Source organism: Meleagris gallopavo, chromosome 5 (genome assembly GCF_905368555.1).
Source record: "Meleagris gallopavo chromosome 5, MGAL_WU_HG_1.1, whole genome shotgun sequence".
NCBI classification, from domain to species: Eukaryota; Metazoa; Chordata; class Aves; order Galliformes; family Phasianidae; genus Meleagris; species Meleagris gallopavo.
The window spans coordinates 38,535,909-38,554,243 of NC_139408.1; the positions used below are offsets into that span (position 1 = coordinate 38,535,909).

The 18,335-nt window shown below is 44.8% G+C and overlaps 1 protein-coding gene and 1 long non-coding RNA gene across 5 annotated transcripts in view; both read right to left on the reverse strand.

Moving 5' to 3' along the window:
- Nucleotides 1-1,053: 1,053 nt before the first annotated feature.
- On the reverse strand, nucleotides 1,054-14,923 carry ANGEL1 (angel homolog 1). 2 transcript variants are annotated; one of them, XM_085225359.1, is made up of 10 exons: nucleotides 14,766-14,923; nucleotides 12,250-12,849; nucleotides 11,485-11,711; nucleotides 10,811-10,880; nucleotides 9,563-9,996; nucleotides 8,771-8,897; nucleotides 7,878-7,988; nucleotides 7,547-7,616; nucleotides 7,005-7,168; nucleotides 1,054-6,160 (listed from the first exon to the last, which is right to left on the reverse strand). In XM_085225359.1, exons 2-10 carry the CDS (start codon nucleotides 12,614-12,616, stop codon nucleotides 5,991-5,993), a joined length of 1,740 nt encoding a protein of 579 aa, XP_085081485.1. In that variant the 5' UTR covers nucleotides 12,617-12,849; nucleotides 14,766-14,923; the 3' UTR covers nucleotides 1,054-5,990. The 2 variants fall into 2 exon arrangements, with proteins under 2 accessions (XP_085081485.1, XP_085081484.1); XM_085225358.1 differs by lacking the exon at nucleotides 14,766-14,923 and adding an exon at nucleotides 14,583-14,737.
- A 524-nt stretch (nucleotides 14,924-15,447) lies between these two features.
- LOC104911202 (uncharacterized) overlaps nucleotides 15,448-18,335 on the reverse strand; it is a 99,559-nt gene continuing 96,671 nt past the window's right edge. For all 3 annotated transcript variants that reach the window (XR_014883668.1, XR_014883667.1, XR_014883669.1), the window contains one exon: nucleotides 15,448-17,499. This is a non-coding gene — a long non-coding RNA (uncharacterized LOC104911202). The remainder of the gene's footprint in view (nucleotides 17,500-18,335) is intronic.

The following is an 18,335-nucleotide window of genomic DNA, read 5'->3' on the forward strand; positions in this document are numbered from 1 at the left end:
TCTATTTTACTCTTCAACATATGATCAAGCTTCCATTCCTGGGCAGAAAAGCCCATTCTGTTTAAGCACTGTAGTTTAGTGGCCTTCCAGACTAATGACCTCACCAGGGCTTCTCAGACAAATTCTGGGTTAATAAAGGACAGTCAGCTGCAACATTCAGTACATTTCCCCAGCAAGTGGGATCCAACTTTATTCAGGCTATCATCTTTCAGGCATAGCATACCCCTTCTCTAGGGAAATAAGTAATAAAGATGTAGGCAAGCAAGCTTACAGTATATGCAACTGCAGAAGAAAGCAATAAACATCACCTACCCTGTCACTCCAAAGCATGGCACATGCAGTAGTCTCTCTCAGCTAAGTTAATTATACAAACAATTTCTGTCTCAAAGGGAAGTAATTGCATAGTACCTCATAGGTGGTGTGAACAGACAAGAGAAAGTAATCACATCATAAGACTTTCTGGTCTGTGTCTGAGCCCGGAAGATGACAGACTTCAGCAGCAGCAGAAAGGTTCTTGCTCCATGCTCTGTTATTCATCTTTAGGCATTTAATAATAGCAAAAAATAATTAAGCACTGCAACTTCTATAAACCTGTACTTCAGATGCTTGTGAGACTTGCTGCTAACTCTCTTATCATGCTATCCCCTAATAGTTCCTGTAATTCTAGGTTTTTAAATTAGAGATTATACTACTTGGACATCAGTGAGAAACCTTCCCTGCTTGGGAAAAGCAGCTAAAAGCACTAATTAAAAATAATAAAACACCACCACCAAAAAGCACTGCCACCTAATATGCTGAGAAGCTCATGACTGCAAAATTTAAGGATCTCACATGCACAGAAGCATGTAGAAACCCATGAGAAAGCAGAAATAAGCCCAGAAGGACCTTATGAACAGGGACTACAGGATTATGGAAAGATGTATGACATACTTTGGCTAGCAAGCCATTAGAAACTTCAATTAATTTAGTTAAGTTGGATTTCCTGATTTGTATTTTCATTTTGGCAGTGACTTTCATCTTAATTCCAATAAACTGTTGACACCTACATTGGTGTTTTGATTTTTTTTTTTTTTTTTTTTTTGTTTGTTTGTTTGTTTGTTTGTGGTGGTGGTGGTGGGCTGCATTCAATTCCCAGTTCAGGAGCAGCTGCTGAAAGTGGTCAGTAAATGAATAAAATTAAGGCTGCTGGAGAAAGCAACAGACTATCAATGCAGACTTAAAAAAAAACAAAAACCCAAGGCTTCATGCTAAGTCTTTTTTGTATGTAAAAGGAAAGACTGGATGGAACAAATGCATCTTTTGTTCTAGTGCATGCCAACTTCTAGTTTGGTTTGTTGCTCATTGCCACCTCAGCACCTTGAAAGTTGCTGCGTTTGTCTAACCACGGTTTGGAAAAAATTTCCAGCTCCACTATACAGCATTCCTATTCCCTTAGAGCACAGGAATGTGCAGGCTAGATATGAAGCAAACAAATAAAAGAGAAAAGACCTTCAAGACCAGAAAGATATTTTCATTGGAAAGTGGCAGAAAGCTCACGTTAGCAGAAGCCAAGCTCGTACAACTGACAAAAGCAAGGACCTTGAAAAATGCCGGCTGGTCAGTCAGGTGTCTGTTATTGTTATGGCAGGTGAGTTCTCTACAGAAACTCAGTACCAGACTTTGATACATCATGCATACTGGCAGTGGCAGTGAGCATCCACCTTTAGTGTCTCAGATGAGAGCTATGAGAAACACTACGACCCAGGCAGCGACCGCCAGGTACGGACAGCAATTCAATTAACTTGCACGATAGGAAACCTAAGGAAAGTGTCCATATTTGGGTGAACACTGCCTGTCTGCAAAGTCCTAACAGTACATACAGCAAACATTCATTAGTAAGGTGGTAAAAACTGGGAGGAGAAATTGCACTCTAGCAGAGCCCTGATCTGCAAGATGCTAACTGAGAACATCACTCAGAATCAGTAGGAGCACAAAGCATGCCTTGATCTGTCCTTTAAAGAGCATCTCTGAGATGCTCAACTTTTCTCAGATCCTCTGGAAGACTCTTTAAAGGAAAGGAATGAAGGCCCTGTTTTCCCATGCCTTACAAAGAAGCTTGCATACAGGGCACTAACAGTAAATCTTGAATTTTTTTGTTTTTACAACAAGAGTTATTCCTATCTGAGTGTTGGCTTCAGAGCTCCCACTCCTCCCACTAAACTCTTCAGATAAGGGGTGAGGAAGCCACTTACAGCTTGACACTATTAAAATACTGATTATTTAATATGGCTTAGCCCTAAATAATTCTCCCATAGCTTCTAAGTGCAAAAATACAGCTGAAGAAAAATAAACATCAGTAACTTTAAAAGCTAACTGGATCTTACATCCAATGTCATGGGAAAACAGCTGTTGGAAAGATACCTCATAAGAAAAAGACACAGAAAAAGAAGACCTCAAGTGGGAGCCAAGGTTCATTTTCTGACAAAAAGACAGAAATTAGAGAAATTATACTGTTTATTACTCCTCCTATCCCATATATTTTGGAAGAACTGATCACAAAGAGCATCTTCCTAAAGTGATAAACTTAAGACCAAGAAAGAGAAGTAAGTCCAATTTCTATCTAAATGGCAAAATTAAATACGGCCGTGCAGCTGTGGTGCAATCTAAGCTGTTGTTAAATCTGTGTTTGCCTCTACAGCTGCATGTTCCTGCAGCTTAGGACATAACAGGATATTTATACACGCTGCCAGTGATCTCTGGCACCCCTTTCCATAAGTACCAACCTCCCTGAGCTCTACATCACTATCACAAAGATGGCATAGGTAGTTCACTTCCTTCTTCTGGCTATAGCAGATATTCGTGTTCCACTTTCAGAACCATTTACAGGCTTCTCCGCATCAGAAAACTATGTAAATGACAACTAGTTACACGCTTCAGTCAAGAAACAGTGTTAAGAGCTACATCTGGAATCCTAATTCTGCTTCCCATCACAAGTTGCTGATTACCACAGTCCTTTATTATATCACTATGTGAGATTCTCAAAGCATCAGAGAATATATTGTTTTCCCCTACAACTATATAATAGTTGCTGTGTTAGTGGCAGGGACTATTTCCATCTTTCCTATCTACAAACTTTGCCTACAGCCTCCAACATCAAGAGGCATTCAAAGGTCTCCAGATCCATTTGATGTTAACTCTGAATTGCTCTAGAACAGGAGTTTTTCTTTCCTGAAACAGATCAAGTCTGTAGGAGTCTATACCAGAGCTTTAGGCATAGTGATCAAAACAACCACAACAATCAACTGTTAGAGCTGCATTTCTGAAACAGTTTAATCTATGAATGCCCAAGAAAATGCGTGAGCCAAGGTTTTGTGAGATGCAGGACACTGGTAGTCTTCCAACCTTCAGAGAGAAGCAGAAGACTTGTGGGCATCATCCCAGGGTTTCTAAGCACTTGACTCCATATCCACAGTGTTTAGCAAATTAATTAATCCGAGTCCATACCATACAATTTCACATATACTGAAAAACAAAGTGTTAGACTGACCTGTGAAACCGATTCTCCAGCAAAACAGCTGGAACTTAAAACCTCCCTGAGAGATGTGTTCATGCAAGTTAGCCAAAAGAAACGTCAAGTCTTTGGTTTGAACGAAATAGAAGAAGTATTTGTGATGTTGAAACTCAACTACATCACAGGAGTGCGAAGGTGCTTGGGCAACCAGCTCACCTGACAGGGAACTGTGCACATTTCTTGCGCCTGAGTGGAAAGCAGCAGAGGATCAGGAGGACTTTGACACACACACACACACACACACACACACACACACACACACACACACACACACACACACACCATTAACAAGCTATCAGACTGGGCCAGCAGTTACAACCTAAGCAAACAGTCACAGTGTTAAGTGACCTGTCACAGTGATTTTTGTTTTGCTTTTGGTCAGTTGTTTTTAAACATGCAATGTCTCAAATTTTCCTTTACAAGGTTACCAGCTGGTGGGAGTTATCTGCAACCAGACTGCGATCTGGCAACCTACAAACAGCCTGGCAGAAAAATAAAGCTCTCAGTTGCACAGATTTCTGTTTTCTCTTCCCCTTGCACAAATAAAAGCAATTATAAAATCTGAATTAGAGTACTTGAAGAAATTAAAGCAACTCTCAGAAAAAACATCCACAGAAATACACAGCTCAGCATCCCTCCCCAATTACAAACACCAGCACCACACCACAACCATTAACTTTGAAATTTATGATGAAGAAAGCTGCAGACTTGTTTACCTCCAGATTCTGTTCACTGTGCAGACTCTTACACGTAGTATCCAAGCTGGGGTAGCAAAACCCATCCACTCATCAGCAGGCAAACACAAACCACGCAGCGGGGACAAGAAGGGGATGCACAGTTCTTAAGAGTTGTATGGGAACAGAACAGAGCGCACGGCCCATGTCTTTCGTTCAGTTCACAGAAATAAGCTCTAAGGGATCAACAGTATTTGCTTTCTTGGAAAGAAGGGGATGGTTCCTAAAACCATTCCGCAAGATAAACTCTGATGCCACATAGACATCTGGGATGTGAGGATATGATGGGAGACAACAGCTAGACACTCTTACCCCTGCCTTTATTTTTCATTACTACTATTTTGTGTAGCTAATCCACATTCTCCTCTTTCACATCCCAGCCAGCAAAGCCTTGCAGAGGAACTCCTCTAAGGGTTCAGCTGCCAGAAGCACAAGGTGCTGTGGTTACTTTGCATTTTTCATTAAATTAGAAAAAATTTATTTTTCAATACAGAAAGTAACATTTAAAATATGAAAATCCCCCAGTATAACACAGAAAGAGCAAATGATATTTCAAGTCTTTTCATACCCTCTCAAAAATCCCGAGGCAGGACAAGATTCTGTGCCTCATTTGCAAACAGGTTAGAAATATTTGTCCCATATTGTTTTCCTCTTATAGCAAAACCGAGCACCAAAAAATCAGGCTAAACAAAGCAATCTGCCTCAGAACCAGGTACAGTTTTGGGTTTTTTTGTACTGTACAAGCTGAGACACCAAGAGACTGACAATCCTCCCTCCAAGGAAACAGTCTTCCCCTCCCTCCCAGCATCTTTTCAGAGACAAGAGCTAGTCCAATGGGTCCTACCTACCTAAGCATGGCTAGCTCCAGAAAGCCCATAGCCTGGCCCAGCAGGCTGCTACCAGTTGGCTCTCTGTCCCCAGAGAGGTAAAATGGAATTGAGAAGACACAGAGGAAGGGTAGAGGCATTCACAATACCTTCAACTGTTTCGTTCGATGTTTCTGCTTCCTCTAACACATTTTCAATTTTTATCACTCTTCTGAGAGCCTCCAGAGATACAGCCTCTAGAGTTGTCATGCCTTACCCAACAATTTTCTTCACCTGACATTCACTGGGATGATCTTGTTGAAACTACTCAACTGCACAAGCTCTTCTGCCAGCAATACAGCCCTTGCCATTATTAAGAAAAACCTATTTCTAAGCAGTTAGCAGATCCACTCTCAAAAGCAGCACCACATTCCTAAAGACCATGCTTCATAAATTATCATTCAGAAATTAAAAGAAACATTGTTTTGGTGTGAAAGAATATTGGTGTACATATGCCCTGCTGCTTGGTAGCCAGAAGCAGACAGCAATCCATCTGTATTTCCCAGATCCTTGAAGACCTTACCAGGGGACAAACATGGGAGCAAAGTTGGTTCCTGCAGCACTAAAACATCTGCTAAATTAAGCTGTGAAACAAGGATCCCTTTAGGAGATGATAATGCCTGAAAACAACTGTGCAGAAACACAGAATTGCAGAGACCCACAAAATACCAACAGAAAGGGCTCCAACTGACTCATCCCTATTTTTGTGAGGGCGTGAGGGCAGAAAAGGACTCTTCAGGCACGTCAAATAAAAGAGTTTTCTTGCAAGCTGGTTGTAAATCCAGAGTCTCAAACAGCTATATTCAGAATATATTTTCTTTAGGCAAAAGGGAACCAACACTAACCCTCTCCGAGGCTGGAGATCTCCAAGCCAAAGCTAGCCAGCAGGCAGAGATGATCAGATGAACAAAACGGATTTGGTAAGCCATTTGCCAGCAACAGGATGTCTTCAGAGAGAAGGGAAAGGCGGCCAAGCAGCTTTAGGACTCCATCTCGGTACAGCCTGCGACCTGATAAAGTGGAAGGAAACAGCAACTGTAGACTGAAGCTGCAGATATCTCTACAGACTTGCAGAAGGATGCTTGTCAGTGGTTTCCAGTCCTTTCCCTGATGAAGAAAGACAACCTGCACAAACACTGAATGCACTTTTGAGCCTGGATATGAAAGCAGTGAGCATCCTGTAATGCTGCAGTTCAATGGTTTCATATGCTTGCAGGCACAAAAAATCCAGTACATTCTAAATTCACAAGGTAGTTGTTTACAGTGAAATGAAAGGAACTTCCCATAAGTCCTAAAGATAGTTTCAAATTCCCCATGGAGGAATTAATTCTCTTTGTTTCTAACCTCCTCCCCAGAGCTGATCCTGACATGATCCAAAACCAGTTCCAAGGCAGTTCCTGGATGCATTACATGCAGTCTTCCATCAGCCTAACTCCCATTCCAGGTAGCAGAGATATGATGTCATTTTAACAAGTCACCTCCTTCAAAGGAGGATGTGTGGTCTCAGTCAGATCTGAAGTCCAAGCCTTGAACTAAGGACTCAGCACTGCTTATTACCAGGAGCACAAATAGTTAAACAAAGGAAGAAGAATGTATTCTGCTCTGGCTTCCTTGGAAGCCTACATGAATCTTCCCTTAGCAGCTTCATTTTTTCCACAAGGAAGACAAACACTATCTTCTCAAGATATCTGAGCATATGTTGCTTCTACTTTGTGCATCACCTCAGTCAAAGTTACACCCTGTATATCTACCCCAGATTAACAAAATGCTCTGTCCAGCACAGAGCTAAACTATGTTACACCTCACAGCCCTCTTCCAACACCACAGGGACAACCCCTGCACTGGCACACTCACCTCCTCTGTCTCCATTCATCACAGGCTCTGCTGAGTAGAAGATATAATCAACAGTGGCACCGAGCCCCATGGGCATGGTTGTGACCTCCGGGCGTCCCCTCTGCGGCAGGAAATGGCTGTAGACAGAGGTCAGGTTGAGGCCGTGCTGGATAACGCCTGCAGACCTGCAAGTGAACAGCCAGAATTTACCAAGAAAGGAAACAGATGATGCAGTGTTCAGTGTTGCAGTAGAGATGAAGTTGGAAGTTCCCTTACCGATACAACTCTCCAAACTATTTCTGAGTTTGCAAACATGCACACAGAAAGACAGTCAGAATTATTTACTCCTCTTGCACAAAGCAGACCACGAGCTCACCTCATGTCCTATACCCAGTCCTGTCTACTCCTTTCATTCTTGAGCTCATCAACCCAATGGTGCCAGAATATCACTTACTTGCTGGGATCTGAGTGGACCCTCACAATTATTTCAGTCTTTACTTCAAACAGATTTTCAGTGCTGCAGAAAGTGAAACACTGGGACCACAGAAGGTGCATCAAATTACCTTGGGATGAGCATCTGGAGATCAGGGTCATTCACTGGAGCAGTGTTCTTGGGCCAGTATGGAGGGGGGTCTGCAAAGGAGTAGAGAGATTCCAGACAGATGTACATAGATGTAGCCTCCAGAAGAGTCTGAAACCCAGGGTACCTCAAGAAACACTGTCAGTGCTGCAGTAAGAGTATACTCTGATCTCTTATGGAATCGATTAATAATCATACAGCCACAGAATGCTATTTTTCTGTCTTTCCCTTTTTGTACCAGGTGTTACTTCCAACAGTTTTTCATCGCTATATAGCTAGGAGAGTTGTGAGCTGAAAAACTACCCCATTAATACCTGGTTTAGCATCTGTCACACCTTCCAAGAAGACCAGTTCTGGTGGTCGTTCACAGGCAACATCACAAAAATGGAACTGGAGCAGGAAGTCTCGGCTGTACTTACGTCTGCCTGCAGACAGAAATACAATTTAAGAAAATAAAATATCTGCAGCAAAGTCACATTTACAGCAAGTTTCATACCAAGCACCCTTACACCATGTGAACAGGAATCACTTAATAACCTAAACACAGCAGTAATTGTATTCTGTTCTATTCCTTTAGCCAATGCATCCATCATGGTCAGCACCTTGATAAGACAAATTAAGAATGCTCCCTCTGAAGCACTGTAAGTTCAAGGAATTTTCAAGCAGATCAGCGAGCTCGCAACTCAAGGAAACTCAAGTCTGCCTAAAAAGAAAGAAGTTCTGCAAATCAGGCTGAATACAAATTTTATATTCAGACTTCCAACAAAAACTATTTAGTGTGGCATCCTTTTTTAGAATCCACTTTAGAAACAGTAGAGAACAAGTAACTGTTGGCATTTTCTAATACTGGCATGCAATCACTACCCAAAATTGCTCTTACAAACACCTGCAGTTGAAAGCTATGGATGCCGAACATCAGTTACAACTGCACAAAAGCGCAAGCCTGAGAATATAAAAGATATGTGGAGCAATGGTTACTTGGAATTCTCAGCTGTAGGCTAGAGAAATATGATTGCAGATACTGGGCTACAGTGACGGAGTCCAGAAAAACTAAATTTAATTCAAATACCAAGGAAAAGCACAGAAGAATAGAATTTGTTGCTGACTGCCTCATATAACACATGCATTGGCTACTCTGGGAGATAACAAGGCCCACAGACTCTCAATCCATAGCAAGCTCATATACTCAGCACACACTGGAGCTCACCCTGTTTCTTTGGCCGGCACACAGTAACATATTGGCAGCTGTCTGTTACGCCCAGTGAGCTCGGCCACAGCGGGGACAGCAATTTCCGAGAATGCAGCTGTTGGGAAAGGTCTTCCTGACCAGACACCTGCAAGGAGGCAAGAACCAGGAGAGGAAAACATCAGCAACACACAGCAGAACTTCTGCAAGCTATAGACAATGTATGTATACGCACTCACCAAGAGCAAAACAGGAAAGTGCTCTCACAGTGGCAGCGCAGTGGGGCATGGCAATTAACTAGAAGTCACCATACAGAACATACTTTGTGGACATGTGTTATTGAATTGATAATTTTGCATGAAAGCCAAAGACGTATCTAAGCATGGATATAAATTAACAGGTAGCCACTTGAAGAGTCCAGCATAGGTAACCATTTCATGAACAAAATCAGTTTCACATCAAACACCTACAAAAATTTCAGGTTGCCTTGGTGGATTTGTGCTCCCCTACACTTCCAGTCACCCAGCAACAACAATCCCACAAGGGAACCCAGCAAGGGAAAACCAGGATGTGAGATGAAGTAACTGTTATAACTGGTCTGGCTCAAAAGAAACAAAAAGGCAGTGTTGGAAGCAACATGCACACACTCATCTGCTTCTTTCCTCAGCGCTGCTGGAGGCACTGGGTAAATGGGTCCTGAATAATTAAGTTCAATACTGGGACTCTTTCTTGTAAGAGGAAGAATACAGCCATGCTTTTCTCCAGCAGCGTGCAGTAAAGAGCCACCCAATCCCAGTTTTGCCTGGCACCTACCTTCCAGGCTGGCATTCCCTGGTAGGAAAGTTGACCGTTCCGGATGAATTTGTAAAGCGGAGAGTCAGGTACAGAGTTCAGGTCGCCACACAGGATGACAGGATAGTACTGACCTTCAGCAGTTTTTGCAATCTTGTCAATCTCTGCCAGGAGCAAGGCCATCTGGGCAAGTTTGATATCTCCCCGCCGGGGATTGAACAACACGTGTGTGTTGGCGACGCACAAAGGACTGACTGCCTTCAGATCAAGACCCTCTGGGAGCAGGGGCTGCAGCAGAAGCACCAAACCCACATTATCCCGATTGAGGACATCTAGGCCAGGCCGGAAATACTCGATGGGGCTGACGGTGATTAGCTGGAATCTGCTTTGCTTATAGCACACTGCGCAGCCATCAGTCTTTCTCCCGGTCCTCCGTTTATAGAAGCAAGCAAAGCCTGAAGAGAAACCATCACCCATTGAAAAGTTAATCTGGTTGCTACCTCAAGCTCTCATTCCATTCAAGTCCAGTAAGTTAGTACAAGTTAGTATAGCAGACTTGTAGAAGAGGTACTCGCTATGATTTGGAAGAACACAATTCAATCCAGTAGCCTGTCCAGAAGGATTATTTCTCCAGCCCCTATGCATTCCAATTGTGTTAATTTTCAGCCTGGTTTCTACAAAAGATCTAGGCTCTAACTACCAAAAAAAAAAATCAGCCACCATCTGTCAGTAAGCAACTCTACTTGTAAAGCACTGGTTGCTTAGTAACATAGCATTTTACATCCCCAGCATTCCTCAAAGCCTCAGCTCCCTCTAGCAATAAGCAATGTCGGGGCACATAAGAGAAGACTACTGTTTGGGAAGCATGAACTCTAACCTTTCTTCCTTCAGCTGCAATGCTTTCTACCATACAGTTACTCCTAGTTATATACAGTTACTCTTAGTTACTCTAAAATACAGTTACAATGCTCTGGGTGCAGCACTATACCCAATTCTGTCCCAGTAATCACCATCTATAATTTATAATCATGTCTTTTCTCTCTTCTTGTCCTTCTAGGACAGATTTGTTATTCTGGTCTCTCAAATTGAGAAGTCAGTTACAAATGAAAGGGTAAAGGTCCAGGCAGATAAGTCAGAAGTAAGGCCAGCAGCTCAAATAAAAAGGAAGAAGAGTTCTTTTGAGACTGAATGCTTTGAAGACATTAAGTGGGAAGCACTGCTCAGCCAGGCCATGAGCTGGGTATACAGACACATAAAAGCAGGACATACCCATCTTCATGAACGTCGGTTCTAGCTGCTCCCTGTAATGGTTCTCTTGCACCTCCTGTAGACACAGAACCTGGAAGGAAGTCAGAGACCTCACTCGCTCCAACAGTATTTGCCAGTTACCTTGTTTCAGGGAAGGAAGAAAGTGCAAAAGTATACTCACATACTAAGCCTGCAATAGAAAGGCCACGATTGCAACTCTGTCCTGTAATTCCCATCTAGAGAGTGATAACTTTCTGGGTCACATTAGTTTATCAGTGATGAGGCAAAAGTTCCTTCATCACACAAAGAGGGCTCACAGAGAAAGTCGTGAAGTCCTCTTTTATGTGAGCCTCCTCTCTGTGCTGCCTTATAAACCTAGCCCTTCCCCCCAAAAATACATTACTCTTCTTCCTCCACTTCTGCTGTTTATGAAGTTAACCTTTGTTACCTAAGTATTAATAAATGCTACAAAAACACAGTCAACACAAGCTAGGCAGCAAAAAAAATGTAAACACAAGGCCTCATACAGTCTCAGAGGAATCAGCATTCAGCTACCAAGTAGATACCATCTTCCTACTACTTTCCTCACCCTTAAAGAAAAGAAGGGGAAAAAAATTGCCACAATGCAATTAGATCAAACAAAAAAATTCAAATTCTGGTGATACTAACGTGTAAGGGGGTTAAGTCATACTCACATCAGGATCCCAGTGTTGGATCTCCTGCAAAATATTTGGAAGGCGGTAGTCCCAGTTCAGGATATCTGGATGACAGTGTAGGTAAAGAGCATGGCCCTGTTCCACCAGGTCCTGGGCAAGGATGTTGTAAGACATGACACGAAATTCAAAGAGTGGATTATTTTTTGAGCCCAGTTCTAGCTCACAAGGCTGGACTGAAAGATCCTCCCAGTCTCTCCATAAAATCTCTATAAATAAAAGGGAAAAAAAAAAAAAAAGACAAGGCCAAATTACAGCCATTCTGGGTACCCTCCAGATTTTTTTGTTCCTCTGGGACACAGAATATCAATGTCATTCCCTAAGTTTGGGTAACTAAGCCTCTAATCTAACTCTCATCCACTCTGGGTTTTGGATGCTTTATTTGGATTCCTTTGGTTAGTTGCCACTGAGAACGAGATAACAGAAGACCAGAGATGAGCATACAGAAAAACCCAACAAGCTTTTGGATGCTTTCTATACTTCTCAGGCACAGCTCCTGGGAAGTAATGTATCAATATTCAGACAGCCCACTAGCACAGACACTTCTAGCTGTGATCAGCTTGTCCTAGGCAAAACCTGACTTCATAGCTTTCACTAGCAGATCTTGTCAGTTCTGTATGGTCTGATACAATCAATGTTTCCCTGACAGCAAGCCCAGACCTACTTCCCTCAACCAGAAACAAAAACCTAACCAGGTTCTCTACAATACAAATTCCTAACATTAGATCCAGAGCTGTTGACACTGACCATGGTAGGGTACTTCCGCCGGGAGAGGACAAAATTGCACAGCATCCTGAGCGGGCCAGGCAGGGAGCTCTGTTGGCACCATCTCTGTGCCACCTGGTAAACTCCATGCCAACACTGCTGGGTCTTCATTCAGCCCTTCTACACTGATAGTGGCACAGTCAGCTATCTGGTGATCTGCTTGTGGCACCAGAGCTGCCCAAGGTGCACTGCCTACCACAGCCACTGTTTCCTCTGCTGGTAATTTTTCCAGTTTAGTCTCTGCATGATCTTGCGGTTCTGAAGAAGTCAAGGCACATAGCTCCGTGAGCTGCTGACTGGCACACCACACGACTTCTGGAGCTGAATTCAGGTCACTAAGGCTACTCATCAATAGCTCTGAACCTTCTAACCAGGTGCTGGTGGATGCAGCCGATACGTTTCCCACTACTGGAGCACTCTCACCAGCTGATGAACTCCCTGCTCCTTCCTCCAGCCACTGCTGGAGCAGGGCTTCTTGCTCTTCTTGGACCAACTTTCCTCTGGTTGCAGCAAAGATGCCTTCTATCTGGGTGGACGTGCTCTTCGCCAGAAGCACATTCTTTCGACAGGTAAAGAAAGCATCTGCCATTAAAAAAAGAAAAACAAAAACAAAACATAAAACAGATGAATATGCTTTCCCATTCACTTTTTTTTTCTCCAGTGAATTCACTGTTGTATATAACCATTCAGTGTAGCAAACCAAACAAATGACTTCTCTGAAGAAAAACAGTTACAAACTGAGTAACTTACCCTGCCTCTTAACGTTAGATCACAGTCCATAGCTAGCTTTTAGTCAAAGTCACTGAAACTGTACAGCACAACAATGGCTTTACCAACTCAAGTAAGTGCAATTCTTGCTCAGGCAGCACCACAGCCAGTCAGTCAAGCTGAAAGGTGCTGTGGCAGTTGCACCTGTTCTCAAATACACATCTGTACAAGTTAGCTGGTGGGGTGCATGGGTTAAGAAGCCAAGCTTTGAAGGTGATGACTTGGACCAAGTTTCTTTATAGAGATTTGGTAAAATGTACTATTCAGATAAGATGATTAAAAATGGTTACGTCACAACAATGTGCTAGAAAAACTGTTCTGTAATTACAGATAAAAAATAAAGAAGCAGGGGGACAGATATGAGCAATTAAAAGCCTTATTAAAGAGAATATATGCACAGAAGAATTCTTGATAAGAATTAATGGCCACCTGGCGACCACTATCTGTGATATATCTGTACATAATCTGCTGTTCACATAACAGTTCTGAATACTGGCGGTGTAAAGCAGAAAATGACAGGGACTCTTCCTACTTCTATTGACATCAGAGATGACAATATTGATCTTTTGCTACAAACCGTACACAAATACCAGTCCCTGCTGTTAAGTAGGGATTTCTGTTGTCTACAAATCCCCTTTTTTCTGCTGTCAGTCAGACATTTTCTGCAACAGTCAGTCACCCATAGCTGTAACACACAAGGGTCAGCAATAACTGTAGGCTTGTTCTGCTGGTATCTTCTGTGTCAAAGCTTTTTGCGTGCGTCAGAAATGTAGCACTGAGACCCACAAGCTCCCTCTGTACATTTGCAATGAAGCTCACGTTTGTCTCAAATACCAGCACTGTACTTCCACACACCGTTACAGACACGGCTATCACAGGAGCTTGTAAGGCAAGAGCTGAACGTCGGGGCAGCCAGCCGGTCGCTGTGATCAGCCTGCAGCAATGGCTGCCACAGACGTGAGACCCGGTTCGGGCAGGACGGCTCTACACGAGCACAGCACCAGAGCCTGCGAAGCCACAGCTGGATCGGGGAAACCAGGTGAAACCTGCACAGACCCAACTGAAGGCGCTTAAGGGCTACCAGGCCTCACAGCTGGCCGTCTCCGAAGGTCTCCCCGAGACCCGCAGAGCGGCTCCGAGCCAGCACGCTCGGAGCCTCCAAGAACAAAATCCGCAATTTCGGAGCGAGGGTCGGGACCTGCCTCCAAAATACCTGCCTCCAAACCCAACCGCACGGAGCCGCACACGCGGCGAGCTGCGCCGAGCGAGCAGAAAAGGCCGCGCCACCCCAGAGAGCGACTCCGGGCAGCGCGGGGCCCCTTCCCCACACCCAGGTGGCAGAGCTGGGTAAGGACCCGGCAGGGCCTCCCCCTGAGGAGCGGAGGCCGCCGAGGCCCCCACGGCCCGACCCGGCCCGGCCCCAGAGCGGCGCCCTGTGGGAGGCAACGCCGCCGCGTCCGGAGCGCGGCGGAGGGAAGGCCGGGCCCCGCGAGCCCCCCCGGCCACTTCCCGGCCCCGCCGCCGCCGCCCGCCCGGGGCCGGGTTACCTCGCAGGGCCCGGAGGAGCCGCACCGCCGGCAGCAGCACGTAGCAGAGCACGGTGCCGATCATAGCGCGCGGCGCGGCCCGACCTCCTCCGCCGGCCCGGCCCCAGCTAGGCGACGCGCCGGCCCGGCCCCGCCTCAGAAACGGGCTGACGGCCCGAGCCCCGGCTCCGCGCAGGCACTCACCGCGCCGCGGCCGTCCCCTTGCCCGGCCGTCTCGGGTACGGGCCTCGCCGCGCGCCGGGCCGGCCCCGGCAGCTCGGGGCAGGCGTGTGGGATGGCCCCGGCCGGGGTGGGGCTGCGACCGGGGCCGGGCGCCCGCGGGGCCGGGTGACGGCGCTGACGCCGGGCGGCCGGCTCGGTCCGCAACGTGGGAGGGGTGCTTTCAAATGAAAGTTTGCGCTCTGTTCTCCGGAACCTACAAAAGTTGCAACCCCCTGAAAAAACACCACATAAAGTCCCTTTTGGTCCCAGGCGGTTCGTAATTACAGTTCACTACGTGTCTCGCGAACCTGTACCCACATTAGTCAGTATCTCGCAGAGAACAGGCTGCGTGGACAAACCCCGTTGGCAGCAGGTCGAAGCACCAGCACATGAACGCGTTCTCCTTCTGTGGTTTGCTCACAGCATGTCACAGCTCTGCAAAACAGCTCCATCTGATCAGCTGTGAGCACACTGTGAGCACCTTGTGCCCGTGCGAAGCTGAGGCCTGTCATGCTGAAACTAGACAGTTTCAGGGAAAAAGTCCTGCTTAAGCTACGTTTTTAATATTTTGTTTTATTCTGCGTTTGGCGGTGCACAAGGTAAAAATCGAACTGAGCGCCACTGCAACTCTTTATGCCAATTAAATATTTTTAATGTATCATAGTAACATACAAAATTGGCAAATCTAACTAAACTGAACTGCAACGTCCATTAAAGTCACCCTTGTCATCTGGTAGGGAGCATTTTGATCCTATATCCATACTGGTTATTACCTCTCGCTTATTACAGGTTGGTCTCTGCTTCAAGTTAAAAGCTTCTCCTATTTTCAGGATAATGCTTTGTGCCACCTCGGGTGTTTCCCCTCCCACTTGGGAAAGACACCCAGCACACTTCTGGAGGGTGATCTCAGTAACCCTCTTCCAAACTCCCCTAAAGATGGGCTCTTGCAATTAGGTCAATGAGACTCATGCTGTCCCTGACTCTGCACCAACCAGTGCTACCAGGCTGTGCCTCGGATGGACCCTAGGTGTTGTTTTAGGTTATTATAGAATCATTAAGGTTGAAAAAGACCACTAAGATCATTTAGTCCAGCCATCAGCACACCACCACCATGCCCACTAAACCATGTCACTCAGCACATCTACACTGTTCTTGAACACCTCCAGGGACAGTGACTCCAACACCTCCAGGGCAGTCTGTTCCAATGCATCACCACTCTTTTGGAAAAGAAATTTTTTCCTAATATCCAACCTGAATCTCCCCTGGCACAACTTGTGGCCATTGTCACTTGTTCTATCACTGTAACCTGGGCTTCTTTCAGGTAGTTGTAGAGAGTGATAAGATCTTCTCTGAGCCTCCTCCAGACTGAACAATCCCAGTTCCCTCAGCTGCTCCTCCTAAGACCTGTACTCTTGAGTCCTTAGACTCTTTTCAAGAGATGTGCATGTCTAGTTTATTGAGATAAGCACAACAGGTGTCCATGGCTAGGACCTGAGCTGATGTTACTACGTATATGCCATGGAATAACCTCTGTGCCAAAACTGCATATGTCTCTGGCAAAGTACAGCAGTTGTCTGCAGTCTCCCATATCCCGCTGCAGTAGGCAAACCATCATTGGTGTCTGCCTAAAACAGAGGATGTTCTCCAGAGGAAGGGTTTGTGACAGCAAGGGCAAGTTGCCAGAGAATTTAAAACAAAGCTGTTCTTTGAGGGTTCAAAAAGTATCTTCAGGCCCAGCCCACGCCAGGATAAGCAGACTGGAATAGAGAAGAACATTGGCCAGAACCACAGACAAGCAAGGATCTGGACTGCCACTGTTGTTTGGCCTATGCTAGAGAAAAATATTTACAAACTTTGGCAAGAGAATCAAAGCTGATGGAGGTCTGCTTTGGGGTCAAACCTTTCACTGGTTTATGCATCATATTTTGTTTTGTAGCCAAATGTAACCCTGCTGTGGCCTCTAATGAGTGGACTACCTGGGAGATTTATGTAGAACCTACGGGGAAAAAAAAAAAACAAAAAAGATGTATATATATATATACATATATATATATATATATAAGAGAATATTGGTGGGAAGGTTCAGCCTCTACTGCCATACCACCAACAGCTGCCTCTGTGGGCCAACATAATAAAATAGGAGGCATTATTTTCAGAGCAGTCTTCATTACACAGTGTAGTTTAAATAAACTTCAAAGATTTCCAAGTGTATGCATCAGTTCTGCTCAGCCTCCATCAGAAATCCTCTTGTGTTACACCTTTAGTTTTATCCTCTTAGGAAAGGTTTTGGAGTCCTCAGCATAAATTGCATAAAATAATAAGTGTTGAGCCAAATTTGGCACCACCATTACTTGCCCAGACAAATGAATACTTGATTTGAGGCCCCATTAAATGCTGGTATGCTTACAAACCACATGTTATTGAGGAACACATGGGCAAATAGGCAGTAGAGAAGTTTGAATCTGTTGAAGACTAATAAGGCTAATGCACCCATTTCTTTCTAAGCTCCTTTCTGACTGCAAATGCAGCAGTTTGCCTTTCTCATACAAAGCTGTACAACCTGTAGGACCAAGCCAAAAGGAAGGAGAAGACTCACCAGAGATCTGGCATCTTCTTTAAGACAAACCTGGGGGTTTTCACAGCCAAAACATCATCTGATCCTGTCCTTGGGTGCTGACACCATCAGAGACCAAACAGCCCTGGTTTCCTGAGAAACCTGGAACACAGAGTTTGGGTGTGGAAGTGAGGTCACAGAATGGCCAAGTAGACAGAACGGAGGAGTAAGGGTGCTGAGGAGAATATAGGGCTCTCCTAACATCCAGCCAGCTCCTATGAAAACAAAACAGGGTTCTCCTGTTTATAAGCAGTACAAATCAAGAACGTCAACCTTACAAATAGCACCATTCCTCTCAGAGGCTTTTAAATTGCAGCTGAACAGCTGTGCTTTGTACAAATGAATTAGAGGAAATGGTGGGGCCTAAAAGGTGGCTGTAAACTTCTCATTGAGGGAAGAGAAAAAGCAAATAAACCTGCAGTTCATTGGTAGTGACAAGAAAACAGCCATGGACAAGGACTCTGAGAAGGACACAGGTGCTGTGCTTAGTTATCTACAAATAGTCAGAAATAGGCAAATCAGCAGGGTCCAACAGGGAATATGGGGAGTATAGTGGTTGTAGACAAGTGAAAGTCTTCCCTTCTGTGACCTGGGCTGCATAGATATGCTACTGCCAAGAAATGGGGTACCAGGAGACCCAGGCTGCTGGTGGCCTGAGATGGCTGCTGCCAGAAGGCTGATGACAAATCAGACCAGCACCTTGCTTAGAAAATAAAATGCCAGCTGACCAGTACCAGCAATTGTACCTCCTGGCAATTATACCCAGCTGCATTTTCATTCCCCATGGATAGTAGCTTAGCACTGTGCAAAATGAGGTCCTAGTTTAGCCCTCCCTTGCTAGGAAAGATGGGTTGGCTTTGAGAGACAGGCTGGTCCTGGGTCTGCACTCTGCCTGTTTGTAGTATTTTGGGCTTATTTCCTAGCCTAATGTAACTTTT